The sequence below is a fragment of the Oncorhynchus masou genome, chromosome 5 (assembly GCF_036934945.1).
Source record: "Oncorhynchus masou masou isolate Uvic2021 chromosome 5, UVic_Omas_1.1, whole genome shotgun sequence".
Classification (NCBI taxonomy): domain Eukaryota; kingdom Metazoa; phylum Chordata; class Actinopteri; order Salmoniformes; family Salmonidae; genus Oncorhynchus; species Oncorhynchus masou.
The window spans coordinates 21,274,970-21,300,684 of NC_088216.1; the positions used below are offsets into that span (position 1 = coordinate 21,274,970).

General features: G+C 46.7%; 1 protein-coding gene across 2 annotated transcripts; it reads right to left on the reverse strand.

Moving 5' to 3' along the window:
• Positions 1-564: 564 nt before the first annotated feature.
• Positions 565-24,954, reverse strand: LOC135536829 (WW domain binding protein 1-like). Of its 2 annotated transcripts, XR_010455073.1 has the most exons (5): positions 24,765-24,954; positions 14,378-14,480; positions 5,608-5,769; positions 3,122-3,986; positions 565-2,663 (listed from the first exon to the last, which is right to left on the reverse strand). XR_010455073.1 is itself a non-coding variant. In XM_064963080.1 (4 exons), the coding sequence occupies exons 1-4, from the start codon at positions 24,849-24,851 to the stop codon at positions 3,175-3,177; spliced, it is 1,164 nt and encodes a 387-aa protein (XP_064819152.1). In that variant the 5' UTR covers positions 24,852-24,954; the 3' UTR covers positions 565-3,174. The 2 variants fall into 2 exon arrangements, 1 of the variants encoding a protein (XP_064819152.1); XM_064963080.1 differs by having other exon boundaries at positions 565-3,986.
• Between the last annotated feature and the right edge of the window lie 761 nt (positions 24,955-25,715).

Consider the following 25,715-nt stretch of genomic DNA (forward strand, 5'->3'; position numbering starts at 1 on the left):
ATGAACATGACCAACTTGGAGGGGAGGCGCATTTACAAAGACAACTGGAAGCAGGTAGAAAGACGTGGGTCTCTTGATTTGGCCGGTGTGTACAGATCCAGAAACTAATCGAACACCAGTTTGTGTGATAAATAGCACAATGTTTCATCTAAGTATTTGTTATAGTCAAAATAATCCAGTCATTAAGCTTTTTTAAAACTCAAAAACAACTTGTATGATCTCAGGTCAATGAGGCCTACAGGCCATAAATAGCAAATAGAAGTTAAAAACTTGTAATGTTCACAAGAACTTAAGTTGATTAAAAGAGCTAACACAACATTAGGTGATAATATATGTATTATTATGGACTTACAATCAGCTATAATGGGGCGGTCATTTTGGACCGGGAACACAGAATTAACGAACACAACAAGAGGGTTAATGGAGCAAATTATACATATGTTACAGGTAATATTATTTCTTATAGCACTGATTTTCAACTCACCTTACCTCGTCCATTTGATTAAAATGCAGCTTTCAAATAATTTAGCCGTGTGGAACACAAAGAACACAACATTGCAAAGAAAAGTATTTCTGGTTTACATTTATTGAACATCAATTTCGCTGCTGTAATAAAATGCCCTTTCGAACAAAAAACAGAAAATGTGCACAACCACCTTACATCCCGTGTTGAAATAGCATAATATCTTTGGCATGATGTCCATTATTCACAATAGAATAATGTCACATCATTCAATAGGCCATTTAATCTGTGCATTGAGTTCCCTGTATGTTCACCTTCACACTCGTTTGATTGATTGAAGGAGATTGAATGTTTCAAGAGTACAACAATTCTATACTCAACAATAAAATAGAAATGAATCATTCACTAACTAAAAAACTAATGATTGTAGACTGACATTTTGCTACAACAGATTTAAATGTAGCTCGTTTAGTTCATAAATGCGTTGTATGATATTATAATACACAATTTTCCAATGTCGATCAAAAGCTTTACAATTTCATTACACAAGTTGACAAAGACATCCGTCCAAAATGCAGAATAGTTGACCTTTGTTGTACCACAATTATAGAATATTCTATTTGTTTCTACAAAATGCATAATAGGCCTATATAAAGCACTAATGATAGCTTGGTTCTCGTAACTAAACAGTTTTTTTTGTACCCGTTTCACCTACGGACCTGTATGTTTCACTAATGCACAATCATTGCGGGCGATCGCAAACATGACAGTTTCTCAGAGATGCACAATACAATCATGTAATCAATATCTCAGAGAAGAACCAATCACGTCCTAGACTCCGATAGAGGCCCATACTGTGTGGGAAGCGTTGTTTTTGTTTTTTACCCATGTGGAATTAATCTCAACGACACATTAGAAAACCCTCCTTTACAAAACAAATAGTAACTGATTCAATTTCAAAAAAAAAAAAAGAAAAGACAGGATTCACAGATACGTTTTTTAATGTTTGATTAATTTCTTTGTCTCCATTATTAGTTACATATATTCATGTGCAAAATAAAATGATTGTGTCACACAAAATGTGTTAATGCACTTGGGTCCCTGTGACAACAGGGTTGGAGGAGAGTAAAAAACATAAGGCTAAAGGTCTTATGTGGAACAGTAACATTCACACACAGTGTTTAGTGTCAGGCTCTTCCTGTACAGTATTAGTCTGAGTCAGTATTCATGTCATAACAATTAACTGCCCTCGACAACGCCCACCAACGGGGGAAAACAAACATTCTTTCCCCCATTGACCCCGACTGTAAAAGAGCCAACTTCGTAGTACATTTTTTGTTATACAAATGTAATGTAGGTCAAAAATTTCAACCTACGGTTCGCGATGCTCCCACTTAGGGAAATGGAGCCAGCGGCCCTGTGGCTTCAGGGACCCGGTGTCAAAGGAGGCTACACTTTAGCTACGTGTGTGTGGAAGATATTTTATCACAGATAAGACATTTAACTTGATTAGTACAGTCTGTTTGGAACTCCACTCACTACTTGTAGCTTTATAGCTCGTCCGTTTGTGTTGGCTAGCTTAATGTTCTGGTTCAGGGCTCTCCAACCCTGCTCCTGCAGAGCTACCGTCCTGTAGGTTCACTCCAACCCTAATCTAGCACACCTGATTCTAAAAATGAGCTGTTGATAAACTGAATCAGATTAGTTACAACTGGGTTTGCGAGTGAAAACCTACAGGAGGGTAGCTCTCCAGGAATAGGGTTGGAGAGTCCTGTTCTGGTCGGTAGCTGGCTAGCACGCAGTCACTCACGTGGTTAACATTAATGCCGTCATGAAAACGAGGGGAGCCCTGACAACATTACATTTTTCTAAGTAGTGAGAACACTCAGGAGCAGCAAAAGTTGAATAGTAATCTTTACACATGTTGTACTTTTCTTAAATGTAGTTTTGTAATTGACTAAAACAAGCAGACAAGAAAATTGCTTTTGGAAAAAGGTCAAGTTTTTGCTGTGAGCCAACGAGGTAACCAAAGTAACCATGTGTTGTTTTCCCCACAGGCAGGCAGGGCCACCACGTTCTATTTCATACCGACTGGGACTATCACATTACATAAGCACACATCGTCGCCATGACGATCCACACTGCACTGCTTGACAATGTTCCTGTACCGCTTCAGTGTATTTGTCCAGGATGTTACTTCCTGTGAACAGACACAGGAAGTAGCTGCAATGATTTCCGGTAGCTTGGTACACTGAGCATAGGAGTTGGCAAGACAGCACAAACTGATCTGGGACCAGGCTAGAGTTGCACCAGTGTGTACTTACACTATACTGGTCGCACCAAACGTCAGGTCAGCATGCACTGACCAGACTATCAATCTCCTCCAGCTTGCATAAGTCTTTACACGATCTCCTTTGGCCTCCTCTTGGCAAAGGCAGACAAAGGAGGAGATTTATGCAGTCTGTAGGTAGGTTGGTGATAGGCTAAACCTCTCCTCCGGTCTCCTTGTACATTGCAGTTAAGGCCACCATTACAGTATGCCAAAGGGGCTTTAGCTATCAACATCAGGCTTTTAAGTCCAGACTCTGGGATAAAATACAACTTCCTACTCGTCACACACACACACACACACACACAATCTCAGACAGTCACACACACCTTGACTCCCACTCCTGGTTCTCTCTCCCTCCTCGGTGAAGATGTGCTTTAGCTTAGCGTAGCTCAGCCCTGGGGTTCTGTGCTGTTGCCATGGTGAGGGGTCCCTCAAGCTCGTTGATGGTGTGGAGGAGCAGGCACATCGGGGGCTGGGTGGGTTGTGTCATGGCGGGTGGTGGCAGGGAGGTGGATCCTGTCGCCGACCCGCACTCCGACCTACTTTCGGGTCCATCCAGGGCTAGCTCCTCTTCTACTCCCGGAGCGGAGTGACCGCACCCGTCGCAGAAGTCTCCTCCTTCCTGCTCCTCAACCTTCTCCCCCATTAGGCTATCCTTCTCCCTCAGCTCCTTGCCCTCCTGGCTTCCAATACTTGTACTACCACCACGGTCACATACGCACACCTCGATACCAGAGTCACCCGTGAAACGGCGCCGCCGCCCAAGGGCCCCCCTATTATCTTTGTCCTCCTGGGCACCGCTCTCGGGCCCCCCTAGGTCCCCGAGTAACAGGGGCTCCTTGCAACTCTTCTCTGGACCTCTAGGCTCCTCTGTAGAGGCCTCCTGGGGCCCTTGCCCTGGTCCACCATCCTGGGGCTCCTGAGGCTTATTGTCTGCCTTGTGTCTGTTGTAGCCAATGGTGGGAGCCCCAATGCAGTGGGGCTCTTCCAGGCTCCGCCTGGAGCAAAGGGTGTCGGACACTGGGGGGACCGGAGTGGTCTGGATGCTCGGGCAGTGTCCCAGTCCCAGGCCGTCCTGTGGGTCCGTGGGCATGGGGCTGACTGTATGGAAGACACTGTAGGGAGGGGGAGGGGTTGGAGGGCGGTTCACCACCTCCTCGTAGTCAGGTAGGAGGGAATTTGGAAGAAACCCTGGAAGTGAAGAAGAGAGGGACACAAAGGACAGTTAGGACTAACTGAAAATGATTGCAAGGAAAACATGTTGCAAGGTTGGCATTGAACCAAGACCCGGTGGCATTGAACCAAGACCTGGTGGCATTGAACCAAGACCCGGTGGTTAAGGTTTCCTGCAATCTGGGGCATGAAACAGGGCTGTGTTTCATCCCATACCAAAACAAAACCGCAACTCCTAGTTCAAACAAAGGACTGGAGTTGAGTCAAGGTAGCGCTGCCAGGCAGTGACTCTGACTCGGTTTGATGCAAAAATTGCCATTGAGAAATATCCCCCCTAGCCGAGAGGGAAAACCACATAAATTCCCCCAAGGTACAATGTTTGAGTAAGCTTCAGCACTGGGGAATAACAATGTAATGTAGTCAGACAGAAACGCAGAAGGAGAGAACTACTGAGACTGAAATTGAGTATGTATGAAGCTTTAGTGCTCTCGTGTTTCATTGAGTCACGGTAATGGTAGAACTGAAATAGAAGGGCATTGCGCAATAATTCCATGTTGTTGACTACTACCAGTATAACACTGTGCATCTGTGCAGTTCCTCCTAAGCTGTATCACGCCATGCCACGGTCAATACGGGCAGCACACCATGCCACGGTTAATACGAGCAGCACACCATGCCACGGTTAATACAGGCAGCATACCATGCAACGGTTAATACGGTCAGCACACCATGCCACGGTTAATACGGGCAGCACACCATGCAACGGTTAATACGGGCAGCACACCGTGCAACGGTTAATACGGGCAGCACACCGTGCCACGGTTAATACGGGCAGCACACCATGCCACGGTCAATACGGGCAGCACACCATGCCACGGTCAATACGGGCAGCACACCATGCCACGGTCAATACGGGCAGCACACCATGCCACGGTCAATACGGGCAGCACACCATGCCACGGTTAATACGGGCAGCACACCGTGCCACGGTTAATACGGGCAGCACACCGTGCCACGGTTAATACGGGCAGCACGCCATGCCACGGTTAATACAGGCAGCACACCATGCCACGGTTAATACGGGCAGCACACCATGCCACGGTTAATACAGGCAGCACACCATGCCACGGTTAATACAGGCAGCACACCATGCCACGGTTAATACAGGCAGCACACCATGCCACGGTTAATACGGGCAGCACACCATGCCACGGTTAATACGGGCAGCACACCATGCCACGGTTAATACAGGCAGCACACCATGCCACGGTTAATACAGGCAGCACACCATGCCACGGTTAATACGGGCAGCACACCATGCCACGGTTAATACGGGCAGCACACCATGCCACGGTTAATACAGGCAGCACACCATGCCACGGTTAATACGGGCAGCACGCCATGCCACGGTTAATACGGGCAGCACACCATGCCACGGTTAATACGGGCAGCACACCATGCCACGGTTAATACGGGCAGCACACCGTGCAACAACGCAATATGACGGTAACGACATCAATGACGGACTACCACGAGTCGGGCAATGACGGACTACCACTGTGTACAGAACACGGCGCTCTCTCGTGTTGTGGGTGTCGCGCCGTGCCACACGGGGAGCTCTGATAGGCGGGACTCTTACTGAAGTAGAACGGAAGGGAGGTGTAGTTGTGCGCCTCGCGGTAGGCGATGAGGTTGATCTCGTGCTGGCGCTGCTGCTGCTGCAGCCGGTGCTTGGTGCGCCGGTGGTGACACACGCAGCAGCAGCTCAGGATGAAGATGATGACCCACACCAGCCAGAACCCTGCCGGAGACAGAGACACAGTAGAAAGACTTGACATTATGTCTGTTTCATACGTGTTATTCATATCTCTATGGTGAAACTACTGTAAGTACTGCTGAATAGAAGGAGTGACATATTTGTTTTGAAAGCAACAGAGAGCTAGAGTACATTACTACTGTAAACATCTAGTGCCTGAACAGTGAATGCCAGTAGTGACAAATTGCTAGTGAAGGCAATAGAGAGATATAGTGCACCACTACACAGTAACAACATGGAGGCAGAGCCATAGATAGTGGCCAACAACCCTCCAGGTTTGTTCTAAACGTTGTTCCATAGCAAGGATGTAACTGCATTGGAAGTTTTGCTACCAACAGTGTACCATGGGGTCAATTGGTATTCTACATCCCAATCGGAGATCACAGTTCATGTTGTAGCTCATTCATCACGGCAAAAAGCAGAGGACCTATCTCCTGGGATGGGGGAGGAGGAGGAAGTGATATGCAGAGGACCTAACTCCTGAGATGGGGAGGAGGAGGAAGTGATATGCAGAGGACCTAACCCCTGGGATGGGGGAGGAGGATGAAGTGATATGCAGAGGACCTAACTCCTGGGATGGGGGAGGAGGAGGAAGTGATATGCAGAGGACCTAACTCCTGGGATGGGGAGGAGGAGGCAGAGATATGCAGAGGACCTAACCCCTGGGATGGGGGAGGAGGAGGAAGTGATATGCAGAGGACCTAACTCCTGGGATGGAGAGGAGGAGGCAGTGATATGCAGAGGACCTAACCCCTGGGATGGGGAGGAGGAGGCAGTGATATGCAGAGGACCTAACTCCTGGGATGGGGAGGAGGAGGCAGAGATATGCAGAGGACCTAACCCCTGGGATGGGGGAGGAGGAGGAAGTGATATGCAGAGGACCTAACCCCTGGGATGGGGGAGGAGGAGGCAGTGATATGCAGAGGACCTAACTCCTGGGATGGGGAGGAGGAGGAAGTGATATGCAGAGGACCTAACTCCTGGGATGGGGGAGGAGGAGGAAGTGATATGCAGAGGACCTAACTCAAGGGATGGGGGGGGGAGGAGGAAGTGATATGCAGAGGACCTAACTCCAGGGATGGGGGGGGAGGAGGAAGTGATATGCAGAGGACCTAACTCCTGGGATGGGGAGGAGGAGGAAGTGATATGCAGAGGACCTAACTCCTGGGATGGGGAGGAGGAGGCAGAGATATGCAGAGGACCTAACCCCTGGGATGGGGGAGGAGGAGGAAGTGATATGCAGAGGACCTAACCCCTGGGATGGGGGAGGAGGAGGCAGTGATATGCAGAGGACCTAACTCCTGGGATGGGGAGGAGGAGGAAGTGATATGCAGAGGACCTAACTCCTGGGATGGGGGAGGAGGAGGAAGTGATATGCAGAGGACCTAACTCCTGGGATGGGGGAGGAGGAGGAAGTGATATGCAGAGGACCTAACTCCAGGGATGGGGGGGGAGGAGGAAGTGATATGCAGAGGACCTAACTCCAGGGATGGGGGGAGGAGGAAGTGATATGCAGAGGACCTAACTCCTGGGATGGGGAGGAGGAGGAAGTGATATGCAGAGGACCTAACCCCTGGGATGGGGGAGGAGGAGGAAGTGATATACAGAAGACCTAACTCCTGGGATGGAGGAGGAGGAGGCAGTGATATGCAGAGGACCTAACTCCTGGGATGGGGAGGAGGAGGCAGTGATATGCAGAGGACCTAACCCCTGGGATGGGGGAGGAGGAGGAAGTGATATACAGAGGACCTAACTCCTGGGATGGAGGAGGAGGAGGCAGTGATATACAGAGGACCTAACTCCTGGGATGGAGGAGGAGGAGGCAGTGATATGCAGAGGACCTAACTCCTGGGATGGGGAGGAGGAGGCAGTGATATGCAGAGGACCTAACCCCTGGGATGGGGAGGAGGAGGAAGTGATATGCAGAGGACCTAACCCCTGGGATGGGGGAGGAGGAGGCAGTGATATGCAGAGGACCTAACCCCTGGGATGGGGGAGGAAGTGATATGCAGAGGACCTAACCCCTGGGATGGGGGAGGAGGAGGCAGTGATATGCAGAGGACCTAACTCCTGGGATGGGGAGGAGGAGGCAGTGATATGCAGAGGACCTAACTCCTGGGATGGGGAGGAGGAGGCAGTGATATGCAGAGGACCTAACCCCTGGGATGGGGAGGAGGAGGAAGTGATATGCAGAGGACCTAACTCCTGGGATGGGGGAGGAGGAGGCAGTGATATGCAGAGGACCTAACTCCTGGGATGGGGGAGGAGGAGGAAGTGATATGCAGAGGACCTAACTCCTGGGATGGGGGAGGAGGAGGAAGTGATATACAGAGGACCTAACTCCTGGGATGGGGGAGGAGGAGGAAGTGATATGCAGAGGACCTAACTCCTGGCATGGGGGAGGAGGAGGAAGTGATATACAGAGGACCTAACTCCTGGGATGGGGGAGGAGGAGGAAGTGATATACAGAGGACCTAACCCCTGGGATGGGGGAGGAGGCAGTGATATGCAGAGGACCTAACTCCTGGGATGGGGGAGGAGGCAGTGATATGCAGAGGACCTAACTCCTGGGATGGGGGAGGAGGAGGAAGTGATATGCAGAGGACCTAACTCCTGGGATGGGGGAGGAGGAGGAAGTGATATGCAGAGGACCTAACCCCTGGGATGGGGGAGGAGGAGGAAGTGATATACAGAGGACCTAACCCCTGGGATGGGGGAGGAGGCAGTGATATGCAGAGGACCTAACTCCTGGGATGGGGGAGGAGGCAGTGATATGCAGAGGACCTAACTCCTGGGATGGGGGAGGAGGAGGCAGTGATATGCAGAGGACCTAACTCCTGGGATGGGGGAGGAGGAGGCAGTGATATGCAGAGGACCTAACTCCTGGGATGGGGGAGGAGGAGGAAGTGATATGCAGAGGACCTAACCCCTGGGATGGGGGAGGAGGAGGAAGTGATATGCAGAGGACCTAACTCCTGGGATGGGGAGGAGGAGGAAGTGATATGCAGAGGACCTAACTCCTGGGATGGGGAGGAGGAGGCAGTGATATGCAGAGGACCTAACTCCTGGGATGGGGAGGAGGAGGAAGTGATATGCAGAGGACCTAACTCCTGGGATGGGGGAGGAGGAGGAAGTGATATGCAGAGGACCTAACTCCTGGGATGGGGGAGGAGGCAGTGATATGCAGAGGACCTAACTCCTGGGATGGGGAGGAGGAGGCAGTGATATGCAGAGGACCTAACTCCTGGGATGGGGAGGAGGAGGCAGTGATATGCAGAGGACCTAACTCCTGGGATGGGGGAGGAGGCAGTGATATGCAGAGGACCTAACCCCTGGGATGGGGAGGAGGAGGCAGTGATATGCAGAGGACCTAACCCCTGGGATGGGGAGGAGGAGGCAGTGATATGCAGAGGACCTAACTCCTGGGATGGGGAGGAGGAGGCAGTGATATGCAGAGGACCTAACTCCTGGGATGGGGGAGGAGGAGGCAGTGATATGCAGAGGACCTAACTCCTGGGATGGGGGAGGAGGCAGTGATATGCAGAGGACCTAACTCCTGGGATGGGGAGGAGGAGGCAGTGATATGCAGAGGACCTATCTCCTGGGATGGGGGAGGAGGCAGTGATATGCAGAGGACCTATCTCCTGGGATGGGGGAGGAGGCAGTGATATGCAGAGGACCTAACTCCTGAGATGGGGAGGAGGAGGCAGTGATATGCAGAGGATCTAACCCCTGGGATGGGGGAGGAGGAGGCAGTGATATGCAGAGGACCTAACTCCTGGGATGGGGGAGGAGGAGGCAGTGATATGCAGAGGACCTAACTCCTGGGATGGGGGAGGAGGAGGAAGTGATATACAGAGGACCTAACTCCTGGGATGGGGGAGGAAGTGATATGCAGAGGACCTAACTCCTGGGATGGGGGAGGGGGAGGCAGTGATATGCAGAGGACCTAACTCCTGGGATGGGGGAGGAAGTGATATGCAGAGGACCTAACCCCTGGGATGGGGGAGGAGGAGGCAGTGATATGCAGAGGACCTAACTCCTGGGATGGGGGAGGAGGAGGAAGTGATATGCAGAGGACCTAACTCCTGGGATGGGGGAGGAAGTGATATGCAGAGGACCTAACCGCCGGGATGGGGGAGGAGGAGGCAGTGATATGCAGAGGACCTAACTCCTGGGATGGGGAGGAGGAGGAAGTGATATGCAGAGGACCTAACTCCTGGGATGGGGGAGGAAGTGATATGCAGAGGACCTAACTCCTGGGATGGGGAGGCAGTGATATGCAGAGGACCTAACTCCTGGGATGGGGGAGGAGGAGGAAGTGATATGCAGAGGACCTAACTCCTGGGATGGGGGAGGAAGTGATATGCAGAGGACCTAACTCCTGGGATGGGGGAGGCAGTGATATGCAGAGGACCTAACTCCTGGGATGGGGGAGGAGGAGGAAGTGATATGCAGAGGACCTAACTCCTGGGATGGGGGAGGAAGTGATATGCAGAGGACCTAACTCCTGGGATGGGGGAGGAGGAGGAGTAATATGCAGAGGACCTAACTCCTGGGATGGGGGAGGAGGAGGAAGTGATATGCAGAGGACCTAACTCCTGGGATGGGGGAGGAGGAGGAAGTGATATACAGAGGACCTAACTCCTGGGATGGGGGAGGAGGAGGAAGTGATATGCAGAGGACCTAACTCCTGGGATGGGGGAGGAGGAGGAAGTGATATGCAGAGGACCTAACTCCTGGGATGGGGAGGAGGAGGCAGTGATATGCAGAGGACCTAACTCCTGGGATGGGGAGGAGGAGGCAGTGATATGCAGAGGACCTAACTCCTGGGATGGGGGAGGAGGAGGAAGTGATATGCAGAGGACCTAACTGGGATGGGGGAGGAGGAGGAAGTGATATACCTGGGATGGGATGGGGAGGAGGAGGAAGTGATATGCAGAGGACCTAACTCCTGGGATGGGGAGGAGGAGGAAGTGATATGCAGAGGACCTAACTCCTGGGATGGGGGAGGAAGTGATATGCAGAGGACCTAACCCCTGGGACGGGGGAGGAAGTGATATGCAGAGGACCTAACTCCTGGGATGGGGAGGAGGAGGAAGTGATATGCAGAGGACCTAACTCCTGGGATGGGGAGGAGGAGGAAGTGATATGCAGAGGACCTAACTCCTGGGATGGGGGAGGAGGAGGAAGTGATATGCAGAGGACCTAACTCCTGGGATGGGGGAGGGGAGGCAGTGATATGCAGAGGACCTAACTCCTGGGATGGGGAGGAGGAGGAAGTGATATGCAGAGGACCTAACTCCTGGGATGGGGGAGGAGGAGGAAGTGATATGCAGAGGACCTAACTCCTGGGATGGGGGAGGAGGAGGAAGTGATATGCAGAGGACCTAACTCCTGGGATGGGGGAGGAGGAGGAAGTGATATGCAGAGGACCTAACTCCTGGGATGGGGAGGAGGAGGAAGTGATATGCAGAGGACCTAACTCCTGGGATGGGGGAGGAGGAGGCAGTGATATGCAGAGGACCTAACTCCTGGGATGGGGGAGGAGGAGGAAGTGATATGCAGAGGACCTAACTCCTGGGATGGGGGAGCAGGAGGAAGTGATATGCAGAGGACCTAACTCCTGGGATGGGGAGGAGGAGGAAGTGATATGCAGAGGACCTAACACCTGGGATGGGGGAGGAAGTGATATGCAGAGGACCTAACTCCTGGGATGGGGAGGAGGAGGAAGTGATATGCAGAGGACCTAACCCCTGGGATGGGGGAGGAGGAGGCAGTGATATGCAGAGGACCTAACTCCTGGGATGGGGAGGAGGAGGAAGTGATATGCAGAGGACCTAACTCCTGGGATGGGGGAGGAGGAGGAAGTGATATGCAGAGGACCTAACCCCTGGGATGGGGGAGGAGGAGGCAGTGATATGCAGAGGACCTAACTCCTGGGATGGGGAGGAGGAGGAAGTGATATGCAGAGGACCTAACTCCTGGGATGGGGGAGGAGGAGGAAGTGATATGCAGAGGACCTAACCCCTGGGATGGGGGAGGAGGAGGCAGTGATATGCAGAGGACCTAACTCCTGGGATGGGGGAGGAGGAGGCAGTGATATGCAGAGGACCTAACCCCTGGGATGGGGGAGGAGGAGGAAGTGATATGCAGAGGACCTAACCCCTGGGATGGGGAGGAGGAGGAAGTGATATGCAGAGGACCTAACTCCTGGGATGGGGGAGGAGGAGGAAGTGATATGCAGAGGACCTAACTCCTGGGATGGGGAGGAGGAGGAAGTGATATGCAGAGGACCTAACTCCTGGGATGGGGGAGGAGGAGGCAGTGATATGCAGAGGACCTAACTCCTGGGATGGAGGAGGAGGAGGAAGTGATATACAGAGGACCTAACTCCTGGGATGGGGGAGGAAGTGATATGCAGAGGACCTAACTCCTGGGATGGGGGAGGCAGTGATATGCAGAGGACCTAACTCCTGGGATGGGGGAGGAGGAGGAAGTGATATGCAGAGGACCTAACTCCTGGGATGGGGGAGGAGGAGGAAGTGATATGCAGAGGACCTAACCCCTGGGATGGGGGAGGAGGAGGAAGTGATATACAGAGGACCTAACTCCTGGGATGGGGGAGGAGGAGGAAGTGATATGCAGAGGACCTAACTCCTGGGATGGGGGAGGAGGAGGAAGTGATATGCAGAGGACCTAACTCCTGGGATGGGGGAGGCAGTGATATGCAGAGGACCTAACTCCTGGGATGGGGGAGGAGGAGGAAGTGATATGCAGAGGACCTAACCCCTGGGATGGGGGAGGAGGAGGAAGTGATATGCAGAGGACCTAACCCCTGGGATGGGGGAGGAGGAGGCAGTGATATGCAGAGGACCTAACTCCTGGGATGGGGGAGGAGGAGGCAGTGATATGCAGAGGACCTAACCCCTGGGATGGGGGAGGAGGAGGAAGTGATATGCAGAGGACCTAACCCCTGGGATGGGGAGGAGGAGGAAGTGATATGCAGAGGACCTAACTCCTGGGATGGGGGAGGAGGAGGAAGTGATATGCAGAGGACCTAACTCCTGGGATGGGGAGGAGGAGGAAGTGATATGCAGAGGACCTAACTCCTGGGATGGGGGAGGAGGAGGCAGTGATATGCAGAGGACCTAACTCCTGGGATGGAGGAGGAGGAGGAAGTGATATACAGAGGACCTAACTCCTGGGATGGGGGAGGAAGTGATATGCAGAGGACCTAACTCCTGGGATGGGGGAGGCAGTGATATGCAGAGGACCTAACTCCTGGGATGGGGGAGGAGGAGGAAGTGATATGCAGAGGACCTAACTCCTGGGATGGGGGAGGAGGAGGAAGTGATATGCAGAGGACCTAACCCCTGGGATGGGGGAGGAGGAGGAAGTGATATACAGAGGACCTAACTCCTGGGATGGGGGAGGAGGAGGAAGTGATATGCAGAGGACCTAACTCCTGGGATGGGGGAGGAGGAGGAAGTGATATGCAGAGGACCTAACTCCTGGGATGGGGGAGGCAGTGATATGCAGAGGACCTAACTCCTGGGATGGGGGAGGAGGAGGAAGTGATATGCAGAGGACCTAACCCCTGGGATGGGGGAGGAGGAGGAAGTGATATGCAGAGGACCTAACCCCTGGGATGGGGAGGAGGAGGAAGTGATATGCAGAGGACCTAACCCCTGGGATGGGGAGGAGGAGGAAGTGATATACAGAGGACCTAAGTCCTAGTTCAGTAAATAAGCTTTAAATGAGTGTCAGAACTGACTTGTCTTTTGAAAAATGTGAGGCGTGCATTCAGAACATGTACTGTATGTTCAGTACATGCATGTTCACGTGCAGTGGTGTAAAGTACTTAAGTATAAATACCCCCAAAACTACTTAAGTAGTACTTTAAAGTATCTGTACTTTACTTTTTACTCCACTACATTCCTTAAGAAAATATAATTTTTACTCCACTACATTCCTTAAGGAAATATACTTTTTATTCCACTATATTCCTTAAGAAAATATACTTTTTATTCCATACATTTTCCCTGACACCCAAAAGTACTTGTAACAATTCAAATGCTTAGCGGGACAGGAAAATGGTCCAATTCACAAACTTCTCAAGAGAACATCCCTACTGCCTCTGATCTGGCCGACTCACTAAACACAAATGCTTCATTTGTAAATGATCTGTTAAGTGTGCCACTGGTTAACCGTAAATAAATGAAAAACAAGACAATTGTGCCATCTGGTTTGCTTAATATAAGGAATGTGAAATGATGTACACTTTTACTTTTGATACCTAAGTACATTTCAAACCAAATACTTAAGACTTTTAGTCAAGTAGTATTTTACTGGGTGACTTTCACTTGAGTCATTCTCTATGAAGGTATCTTTACTTTTACTCAAGTATGAAGTATGACAATTGGGTACTTTCTCCACCACTGTTCACATGTACAGGTGAATGTGAGGGGACACTGCTATATGACTAAAATGCTAATGTATTTCAGAGCGGGAGAATGAGAGTGAAAGTGAGAGGTAGAGAGAGTGTGTGTGTGGGTGTGTGTGATAGCATAGAGAGAGAGAGAGTCCTTACACCAGAGTTCATAGTAGTAACTGCAGCACTGTGACTCCCCGCAGCAGTGTCCTGACTCACAGACGTAGCTCTGGTTGTTCAGCCCCTCACAGTGCAGTAGGCTCTGGAAGACAAGAGACAAGTCAATAACAGGAGTGTAAAAACCGTATGTCCACCACCTGGGTCGTGTTCATTAAGTCACAACGTAGCGAAACCTTTGCGATGAACAACGGAAATAAGCGTTTCATGTCGGAGAAGCCCAGGTCGTCTCTTGCCGTTTCAGTCTGTTCTTCCGTCTGTTGCCTAGGGAATATGACCCAGCACCCGCCACTCAAATACTGATGTTCATTTATCATCTTGATAAAAGGTGCTACCCCTAGAATTTCTCAGAATTTCTTCCCTATGTGGAAGGTCTCCCCCTCATCCCCTTTTCCTGTAACATGGCGGGGACTCGCGCTCGAGCCTTTCACTTTTGGTCCACCAGCTTCAAACAGCTGGAAAAACTATACTGAACAAAATATATATATAAAAAATAAAAACATTTCAAATCGCAACATGCAAAAAGGTCTAAAATTTTACTGAGTTACAGTTCATATAAGGAAATCAGTCAATTAAAATAAAATTCCTTATGCCCTAATCTATGGATTTCACATGACTGGGAATACAGATCTACATCGGTTGGTCACAGATAACAAAAACAAAGTAGGGACTGGATAAAAAAACGGTCAGTATCTGCTGTGTGTGACCACCATTTGCCTCATGCAGTGCGACATCTCCTTCAGAGTTGACCAAGCTGTTGATTGTGGCCTGTGGAATGTTGTCCCACTCTTCTTCAATGGCAGTGTGACGTTAATGCATATTGGCGGGAAGTGGAACAAGCTGTCGTCCATGTTGATCCAGAGCATCCCAAACAAGCTCAAAGGGTGACATGTCTGGTGAATATGCAGGCCATGGAAGAACTACGACATTTTCAGCTTCCAGGAATTGTGTACAGATCCTTGCGACATGGGGCTGTGCATTATCATGCTGAAACATGTGGTGATAGCAGCAGTTGAATGGCAATGGGCCTCAGGATCTCATCACGGTATCTGTGTGCCATCGATGAAATGCAAGTGTTCGTTGTCCGTAGCACATGCCTGCCCAAAGCATAAACCCACAACGTTGACATCAGAAAACCATTTGCACACACAACACTATACAAGTAATGTGCAGTTGTGAGGCTGGTTGGACATACTGCCAAATTCTCTAAAACAGCATTGGAGGTGACTTATGGTAGAGAAATTAACATTAAATTATTTGGCAACAGCTCTGGTGGGCATGCCTGCAGTAAGCATGCCACTTGCACACACCCTCAAAACTTCAGACATCTGTGGCATTGTGTTGTGTGACAAAACTACACATTTTAGAGTGCTGTTCTATTGTCCCCCGCACAAGGTGCACCTGTGTAATGATCATGCTGTTTAACCAGCTTCTTGATATGCCACACCTGTCAGATGGATGGATTATCTTGTTAAAAGGAGAAATGCTCACTAACAGGGATGCAAACCAATTTGTGCACAACATTTTAGAGAAATAAGCTTTTAGTGCATATGGAACATTTCTGGGATCTTTTATTTCAGCTCATGAAACATGGAACCAACACTTTACAGGCCGTGTTCATATTTTTCTTCAGTGTATATATTTTGTTGTTCAAAGTATATTTCACAGCGATTTAGATTGCACAATGATTCCCTACACTTTTCAATGCTTGTTTTCGCACAAACTGAAATACATCGAACAGTGTAGAATTTTAGCAACCAGGAAAAGGGATTTCTACATTGGCCACTTGACTCCATTTCCACTAAATACATAGCCAAAGTCAAAACAGCGTTCCTATTTTGACAATTGATGTCGCTCCGCGGGAGAAATCAATGGGGTGAATATCACAGCTAATCACAACACTGGCGGGGAAGTAATACTGTGAAACACTATCATTCTACTATTACTGCATTCATTTTATATTCATTTTATATATATAATGGACATCTCCTGAAATTACAATGCAAAAATAAATCCTGTGTGTAGCACCTTCAACTCATGATAGCATTATGGAGCATTGACTGAAACATCAACTATAAGATCACAACATACAGCAGTTGAGCTATCTCTACAGAAATTGCTCTGGCGATTAGACCTAGGTCACCTGAGTACTACACTCTCACAGATACTGTAACTGTACGGGACCGGAATAACAAATACATGTATTCATCAAACAACTGGTTAACAACTAGTTAGTAAAGCCTATAGACTATATCAAGACGTTCAGACAGTTGATAGGCTCGTGATCACTCATATTTGCATGTTGCCCTCTAGGGTTTAGGCTAGGTCGCTTTATCAGCACTCACAGATACTGTACCTGACCAGAATAAATAAATAATGAAATAATTCTCTAAAATAAAAACAAAGATCAATAACTGATTAGTCGTGTTCAATGTAGCCTATAGGGTCTGGAAGAACTAGGTCCAGACATAAGTGGTAGTATTGAACCTCTCCATCATCCCTCTTATACATGGGTGCTAAGCTGCTAGAATGTCCACGGCTCAGATTTCCTCATCACTTACCATTCAGGCGCTAGTAGCCTCAGCCTCATACAACATTCAATACAACAGAGTGAACAGACAGACATGGCCCACACTGGAACAAACACACCAAGTTAGTCTAGCCTCGAGAAAAACAACGTACAGACACAAGCTGCTTGTTTTGCGTAGATGACGGCCTAAATGTGCCTCCAGTCAAACAGGAACTAGCCTGTTAGCCTACATCAGAAGCTTGTAGAACCTGACACATCAAAGACACACTTAAAAATCAGTGGCAATACAAACATTCTTTCAATCAGCAAGAAGGAATAGCCATTGATAAAGAATGAACTAAAAACCAGAAACCAGTCAAGGAAGACAGCCAAGGAAGCCTCATCAAAAACGGCTTCAGAATGTATATTGATTTATCAGGCAACCCCTACCAGGCTACACATTATCTACAAGATTAGATTATGGATTCAATCCTGAGGAGAAATGTTAGCCAAGGTTTTCTATACCCGTTTCCTTTCCAGCTGGAGAGGCATAGCTGTCCAAAATTCCTAAATCCCAAGGAGCGCAAGTGCTTTCAACTCAAGGGTCGTTATCCTTCCAGTCCACAGATGAAAAAAGTGAAAGAGCACACACAAAACCAAGCAAAATAGGGGACAAGGATTTCTCTAAGGAAATGTCCAAGCGGCAGTGGAGTGTGAGCTGCCAGCCAGAGTAGAGGACTGCATGGTAATGAAGAGTGGAGCACCCTCTGTATTCAAAACGGCAGGCGGAGTTTGTGTGTCCGAGTGAGGACAGTTATTATAACACAGGAATAGTGAAACCCAGCCACAGATCAACTTCACGCACACACTAGCCTATGCGTTTCCACTAGGAAAGTCTGGAGTGCATCTTTTTAACAACCTCCCACAAAATTGTTTACACCATACAACTACATTGTATGACATGGCATAAGCCCATCACACAAAAAAACAAACAGGTTAAAGCTGAAAACTGCAGAGAAACTAGGCTACTGTTTGGTTTGGAGGCATTTTCAGTTCTTGCGCTGAGGAGAGTCTCGGGTCAGAGACCTTTGGCTTTAGGGGAGATCAAGAACTCCCTGGCTCCCAGGGGCTGTTGTCGAGAACCGAAGTGCAAAGATATAACCCTTAGGCCTATGACATGATGTTTTTGTTACTTGTTGTTGTATTTGTGCTAGGATGTTGGATCCAGTCCAGTTAGCACGATAGGCTAGGCCTAGAAACAAAAACTAAAGCCAAATCCATGTAAGAATACTATTTGGACAACAAATTGCCTAAGCCCAGGTTAAGAGATAAAAAAGCCTAGGTTAAGAGATAAAAAAGCCAAGGTTAAGAGATGAAAAGTTGTTTTTTTGGGCGTCTGAATTGTCTATCGCCTAGAAGACGTATCAGACAAGACATTGAGCCAACAAAGAATCTCGACAGACAACATTCCTCAGTCTCTCAGCCTTCGACAATAGGCTGCTGCAGGATGGAACAACCATCCCTTCTCGTACTATAGTAGAAGATTAGGGACGGGTGGATTGTGTTACTAACTCTGCCAGAGCCTACAGGCATAATAGAGATTAATTAAATGTAAAATCGACCATAATGAGAAGGTGCTGAAACAACCAGGCATACAAGAACAGTCCGGTGTCACTGCTTGACTATCAGAACCGTTTTTCTCTTGGACAGCTGCTAAAAAGTGACTAAGTGGATTCTTGACCGTGTGCATATGATATAGCATTTGATCTGGCATGAATATGCACAAACCTGTCATACTGACAGACTATTGATGCTGTATACTAGTGTCTAAGCTAAATTATTAATGGAGGATCTCTACCTTTTCATGTAAAGAAGCATGTTAGTTTCAAATTCTTAGTAGGAACGTCGCTAAAAACTACAAAATGTCTTGAATGAAAAAAGAAAACCCAACTGCGTCTTTCTCAGGCCTGCAAGCTACATGACAGGCAAAGAAGTCTCAACCAGCAAAGCATTCTTTTGGACTGACATATTGCAGTTCCCTACTGCGACAAAAAACAATTGGAGATGTTTTATTACCTGGTAACGTTAGTATTAGGTTCACTATTGGCTTTCTTATTATTATCATGATTTATTCAAACAGTAATGCGCAATTGAGCAGAAATATAGCTTTCTGAAGAGGCAACAATGGCACAGAAATGCCCCAGTCTGTGTGTCAGGGCTTGACATACAGGGGAGGTTTAGGAAGCCCTCGTCAGTGGCTTGCTTGGGCCTGTGATTCTTTTTTTTAATAAAGCTATTTTAATCTAGGCTATATAATTGATCTATAAAAAACAAAAGATGGATTTCCGAAGCTGTTTGTTCGATATGTTGATTATTTACCATACACACACACCCCACAGATAATCTGTCGGGGCAGAGAGCTTGCGGAGCTCAAATTGCTGGTCGTTGCATGGAGCCAAGACCGACAGTCACCATGGAATAGTCTGCCTTTAAAAATCAGACATTTCCTCTAGAGCAAGGCTCTCCAACCCTGTTCCTGGAAAGCTACGCTCCTCAATGTTTTCGCTTCCAGGTAACTCGGGATTCAGTTAATCAACCAGCTAATTATTCCAATCAAGTGCACTAGATTAGGCTTGGAGCAAAAAACTACAGGAGCTCTCCAGGAACAGAGTTAGAGTGAAAATCTCCAGGAACAGAGTTGGAGAGCCCTACGTCTATGCTCTTTGGTCCTTGAAAAGTCATTGAAGTTATGGTAGTTGATTTAAGCCAGACTTCATTAGCGTGTGCGTTGGGAACATGACTATTTAGTCAGGCAAAACCCACATTATGTTTTACATATTTTAGAAGGTCAAAATAATCCAAATGTCAATGCATAAGGCCTTTAACTAAATTCCTTCTTCTTAAAAGTGGTATTGCACACTTTTTTGCATCGATTTTTTTCTATAAGTTATTTCAATTAAATATCAAAATGTAGGTCCTTCACATTTCTTATTTGAAGATGCACTATGTAGAAATCACTCTGGCATGTCCTGGTTGATAAAATTATATTAGTTCACCTAAATTCAGTTTATGTGACACAAGTATAGTGTAGGGAATCATTGTTCAATCTAAACCATTGTGAGAAATATTTTCCATAACCAAAAATATTGTATTTTCAGCTGTTTCAAGCAGGTGTACAAAACTGAAAGTAAAAGACGCAAGAGCAAAAATTAAAACGGGAAGCAAAGAAATAGCACACATAGAACTGATCTACCGCTTCTTAGACCTGCTTTCAATGAGGGATCTTTAACTCATATTTCTATGCGAATTTGGTCTGGTCACTCAAAAAGTTACATCTTGCAGCTTTAAGTGCTTGGAAAAAGTCCTTGAATTTGTCTGTATGAACCCTGTATAGGCTACTTGCTCAGGCCGCAAACGAATGATAAGTGCATAATTTCAATAGCAGCTGACTTTAACATTCGATTTCCTGTCAGATCTTGATCCGTGTCAGTATTTCTCTAATTTGGGTCAGTAGCTTTCAGTTGGCATTGGCCCGGTGTTCCACTGACAAATTTACCTGAATGTCAAGCCCTGCTGTGTGTGGTACGTGTAGGACCTATGTGTCTACCACTTTATGTAGCCGTTAGCAATGCTAATGACTCCCTTACTGTTTTCGGGTAGATGGAAAGACATTTAAAAGTTAACTACAAAGTAGCCTATGCCTTCTTGGCAGAATCCTGATTATTTGCATCAATCCAGTGGTCATTTGTTTTGAAAACAACATCACAAGTGCGCTGCAGAAACACAGCTAGCTGGTAAGCACCTGAATTAAAGGGTAACTACACAAAAATCAAAATTTCCCAAATTCTCTCAACATTGGTCTGCAAACATATTTTAAGAATTGTTGTGGATTTTGAACATCAAATGTATTTTTTTTGCCGCGATATCGTTTTGGTACAGTATCAAGTATCGTTTTTTCAAATTCTGCCTTCTAGATGATTTCACAGAACACATGCCACTTTGAAAACTGCAATAAATACATTTAGCATTTTATTTCAAGTCTCTTTTCGGTTACAGTAAATCTATCTACAACAAAGAACAAGGGCATACCAGTTTAAAAGATGACTAGTCATTTTTAGCCTGGTTCTGTACAGAATGCAGTCATTACAGGACTTGGTGTGACTAAATCGTGTGCTGGTGCCACCAACTGAAAAAGGTGGTAGCTGGAAAAAGTTAGTGTAGAACCCTGGCATAGTTCACTTCCTATTTTGCAGATTCAATACTGACACAGAGCTGACTGGCAAGGGGACTGTACAGCAACAGTGTTCTAGAAGAGATATGTTCTGAAGTTCAAGGTTGGACAGTTCGTGCTGAACAGAACAGTGGTGACAACAAAAAACAACATTCTCGACCACCACACATATTCAGCACTACTTTTCAAAGGGAAAAGAGGACGTGCTCAGGGAACTAGCCTATTTTTGGTTAATGGTTCGCCAACAATACTCCCACGTGAAGAGTAACCACCTTGCAAGGGATCTGTCTTGTCTTTGCAGACAGATATTAAGCTACACGTCTAAGCTGTAGCACAGGGGGCTAATGCAGTCTTGAAATGCAATGTACGGACAACCTAGGTTTGATACCTGGTCAGTTAGCCTACAGAGTTTGGGAGTTTGAAAAATGAGGGTGACTGATGTCGGCCTAGGCCAAAACCAAGTAGGACAATGCAATCAATGTATTGTGTCACTCAATATTTCTCTCAAACAGAACTTGACAAATCCAGAGGTTAAACCAGACATTGGGATTAACATTGGCACTTCCACTCAGCAACTGGTGACCATATTCAGTCACCCAGAACTAAGGCAAGATGCCAGATACAAAATGACAGTCTCAATGATGTAGCAGCAACCGGGGAGAACGTTCAGATATCTGCGAGGGCTGTTCCTCACAAAAAAGGACAATGATTTTTTTGATTTTCACAAAATGTTATCCATAGAAGGGTCCTTTAGAGGAAGGATTGTTGACATAGATGACTATACAAAACATTAAGAACACTTTCCATGATCGACCGACCAGGTGAATCCAGGTGAAAGCTATGATCTCTTATTGATGCCACATGTTAAATCCACTTCAAAACAGTATAGATAAAAATAGGAGGAGACGGGTTGAAGGACTTTTAAGCCTGGAGACATTTGAGACATAGATTGTGTTTGTGTGCCATTCAGAGGGTGAACGTGCAAGACAAAAGGTTTAAGTGCCTTTGAACGGGGTATGGTAGTAGGTGCCAGGCGCACCGGTTTGTGTCAAGAACTGCAACACTGCTGCATCTTTTCCTCACTCAACAGTTTCCTGTGTGTATCAAGAAGGACATCCAGCCAACTTGACAACTGTGGGAAGTATTGGAGTCAACATGGGCCAGCATTTACATTTACATTTAAGTCATTTAGCAGACGCTCTTATCCAGAGCGACTTAGCATCCCTGTGGAACGCTTTTGACACCTTGTAGAGTCCATGCCCAGATGAACTGAGGCTGTTCTGATGGAAAAGGGGGCTGCGCAACTCAATATTAGGAAGGTGCTATTCATATTTTGTACCATCAGTGTATATTTGACATTTGTATCTTGAAGAATAATTGAGAAATAATGAATTTAAGTTGGAACATGTGACATTTTGGCATTAACCATGCCTTCTTTAAGACTCCATAATGTTTAAACTGCACTACAAAGGAAAAATTGGTGTCAAAGCTTTACTGCCTGCTCTGTAATATGAGTGGTACTTTAATTAAAATTTGCAAATATGAATATTGAAAAATATAAAACATGAATATATAATAATTTTGGGGTTGTGAGAATTACCCAAAAGGAGTGCTGTGATTGGCTTCTATATCAATTTCTTTGTATAAAAAGGGCCATAACTTAAATAACTTTACTTGTAGTAATAATTATCTGAACCTTTTGCAGGGATATCTTTCATTATCTAATGATAACAAAATGCTTACAATGCTCATGTATATGAGGGGGGACTTTGTGTGTCATGACATGGACTGAATTTAAGCAGGGTTCAAAACAACGGGGCAAAATGTCCAACTTCAGTGTGTTCAAGACAAATGGGAACTAAAAAGAAAAAAAGATCTCCAACTGGGAAAAAATATTTTTGATTGGTCATCCAACTTCGCATATTTCTCGAGCTCCGACTTTCCGACCTGAAGAACACTGACGTCATGATGTGACGTCGTTTTACCCCAAAACATTTCCAGTTGTCTTGAAAGCACAAGAGCAGGTTAGCGTTTTTCGATTGAATGTTGTTCTTGAGGCAGCTCTGCAGAGTGGTAACTAGCTGGCACAGCCACAAAGTCATACACATGTGTGTTTTCATCAATTTATACAATTTTGACTTTGCAGATTGTCCATCTAGCGGAAATAGCGCAGTTCTGCCCCAGCCTCATTAAGACCAGCGATAGCTATTCTGTTTCACTAATAACCTCTTGTATTAATGACTACAGGGACATTAACGATGATGAATCCCCGTCAACAACTTCAGTGTATTCCATAAAGTAAATTACAGTACAGACAGGTTGGTTGTTTAGCAACAAAATCGACGCGTGTGCAACGTTTATTGGGAAAGTAATGCCTTTGCACAATGAGCACTTGTCTCAAATACATCGTTACAGTTGTTGGTTAGCTAGCAAACATTTGTTTTGTACATATTAGCATTGACATGAAATCAGACAAAAAACCTGAAAACAAGACATATATTAAGAACAAAACAACACTAGCTGAAACGAGACACCCACGATTCCCTTCATTGCAGCTTCTTGTGATTGGGTGGATTCGATTATGCTGAGCCAAGGGGCACCGGTCTATGACCGGTGACGTGAACGAGCAAAACGGTGAGGGAAGAACTCCTTTCTCAAATGGAATAGAAATCTGCGCTGCTCGGTCCTGGTGAATCGTCCAGAAACATAAACCTATTTTCAAGAAAATATGTGTTTTAAAACTAGTTTTCATTGGGAAGGCAGATACATATTTTTTTATCAAAAGCGAACACCTTCGTATGTTAAGAACGTGTTGAGATTGCGTTTTAATTACGCCGTTTATTTGAGCCGACTTCAAAGTGAGCGATGACTGGAGCATCTGGCTCATATTCGGAAGCCCGGTTCTAAAACCAATACAATCAACTTTTACATTATGCAAAACACGCCTACCCGTGCCAGATGAACCGAATCTCCTCATTGTTACAAGCTGGCTCTTCAGAATCATAACGCAGATTCCGGTCACATCGATGCACGCTCATCATTTTCGTTACAACAGCCGACCCGTTTAAAAAACAGCACTTGCAGTTTCAGTTTCAATGCAAATATATAAACAAAACATCAACTAATCATTGTTTTTCATAAGACAGCTACTGACTTGTTGGCTCGTAGGATGATAATGCTAGGCAAGTATGTGGCGAGATATTTGATAACTCAACCATTTAATTAGACAGCTGTCAATGGGTGCGGCTAGAGAAGTTTAACACTAAGGTTATTAAGGTTAGTGACTAACAGTAGCCCATGTAGCTAACGTTAGTTACTAAAGCAGCACATACTTTGTCAAGTTCAGTCAACGCTAGCTAGCAAGTGCCTGTGATGCCAACTAAATAGCTGACTGAACAACTAGCTAGCTAGCACGATAGCTAAAGCTAGCTACAGCGGTCGAACTTAGAAGTTATACCCAACCGAGACTAGTTAGCCAGCAAACGTGTAGGAAAACAGCTGGCCACATGAATAACTAGCTACCTAACAAAGTAGCTAGTCGTATATGCAACTTTACGAGCTACCCAAATAAACAACCTGCACGAACCGAACCAAAAACAAATCCTGGCAGACTTGAGTCCAAATCTTACCTCGTCTAATGTCGCGTCGGAGGGGCTGACAGCTACAACGTGCAAAAACAATCCCATTTTAAGACCCACACCTAAAATCTCGTTCATTCCTCCGACCGGACTCGTGTAAAAACATAAGCGTAGACGTGTGTTGTTCACTTCACTAATCTTAGCGAAATGTCAAACTAGTTTACGGCTCTACCGGACGCACTGAAAGACCACGCATGCGCTGCCTCCTTGCTACAGCGTAATTTGATATTTCAAGGAGGCACATTGGGCGAATTCGATTAACCTGGCCCGGGGTACGCCGAGCGTAGAACTTGAATACTATAATGGTTTGAACCTTCTTGTGACGGTCCAAAGATCAGCAATGTTGGTTAGGGAGTTATTCAACCATAGTTTGGTTTACCAGTGCTGTGATAAGATGCCAGCAGCATACCACCCTGCATACCACTGCTGGCTTGCTTCTGAAGTTTAGCAGGGTTGTCCCTGGATGGGAGACCAGATGCTGCTGGAAGTGGTGTTGGAGGGCCAGTAGGAGGCACTCTTGTCTAAAAAAAAAAAAAAAAATCCGAATGCCCAGTGCAGTGATTGGGTACACTGCCCTGTGTAGGGTGCATTCACCCCCCTCCTCTCCCCTGTAACTATTCCCCAGGTCGTTGCTGTAAATGAGAACGTGTTCACAGTCAACTAAAAAGACTGTGTAAAACAATGAATGTGACGAATTTATCTGCACTGTATGTGTTAGTTTTAGAGGAATGATTCCATAAATGTAGCTAATTAACTGCCAATATGCCAACGTTCCATTTAAATAATGCAGTCAATCCACAGCCATATATTGTCTCATATCAGTTGATAGGACTTAGATAAATTGTAAATGCAACAATTACTAATATTGCATCATATAATAGCACTCACAGCTTTCCAAGAAAACAAAACCAGACATTTATGTTCTTTTTACATATATTTTAG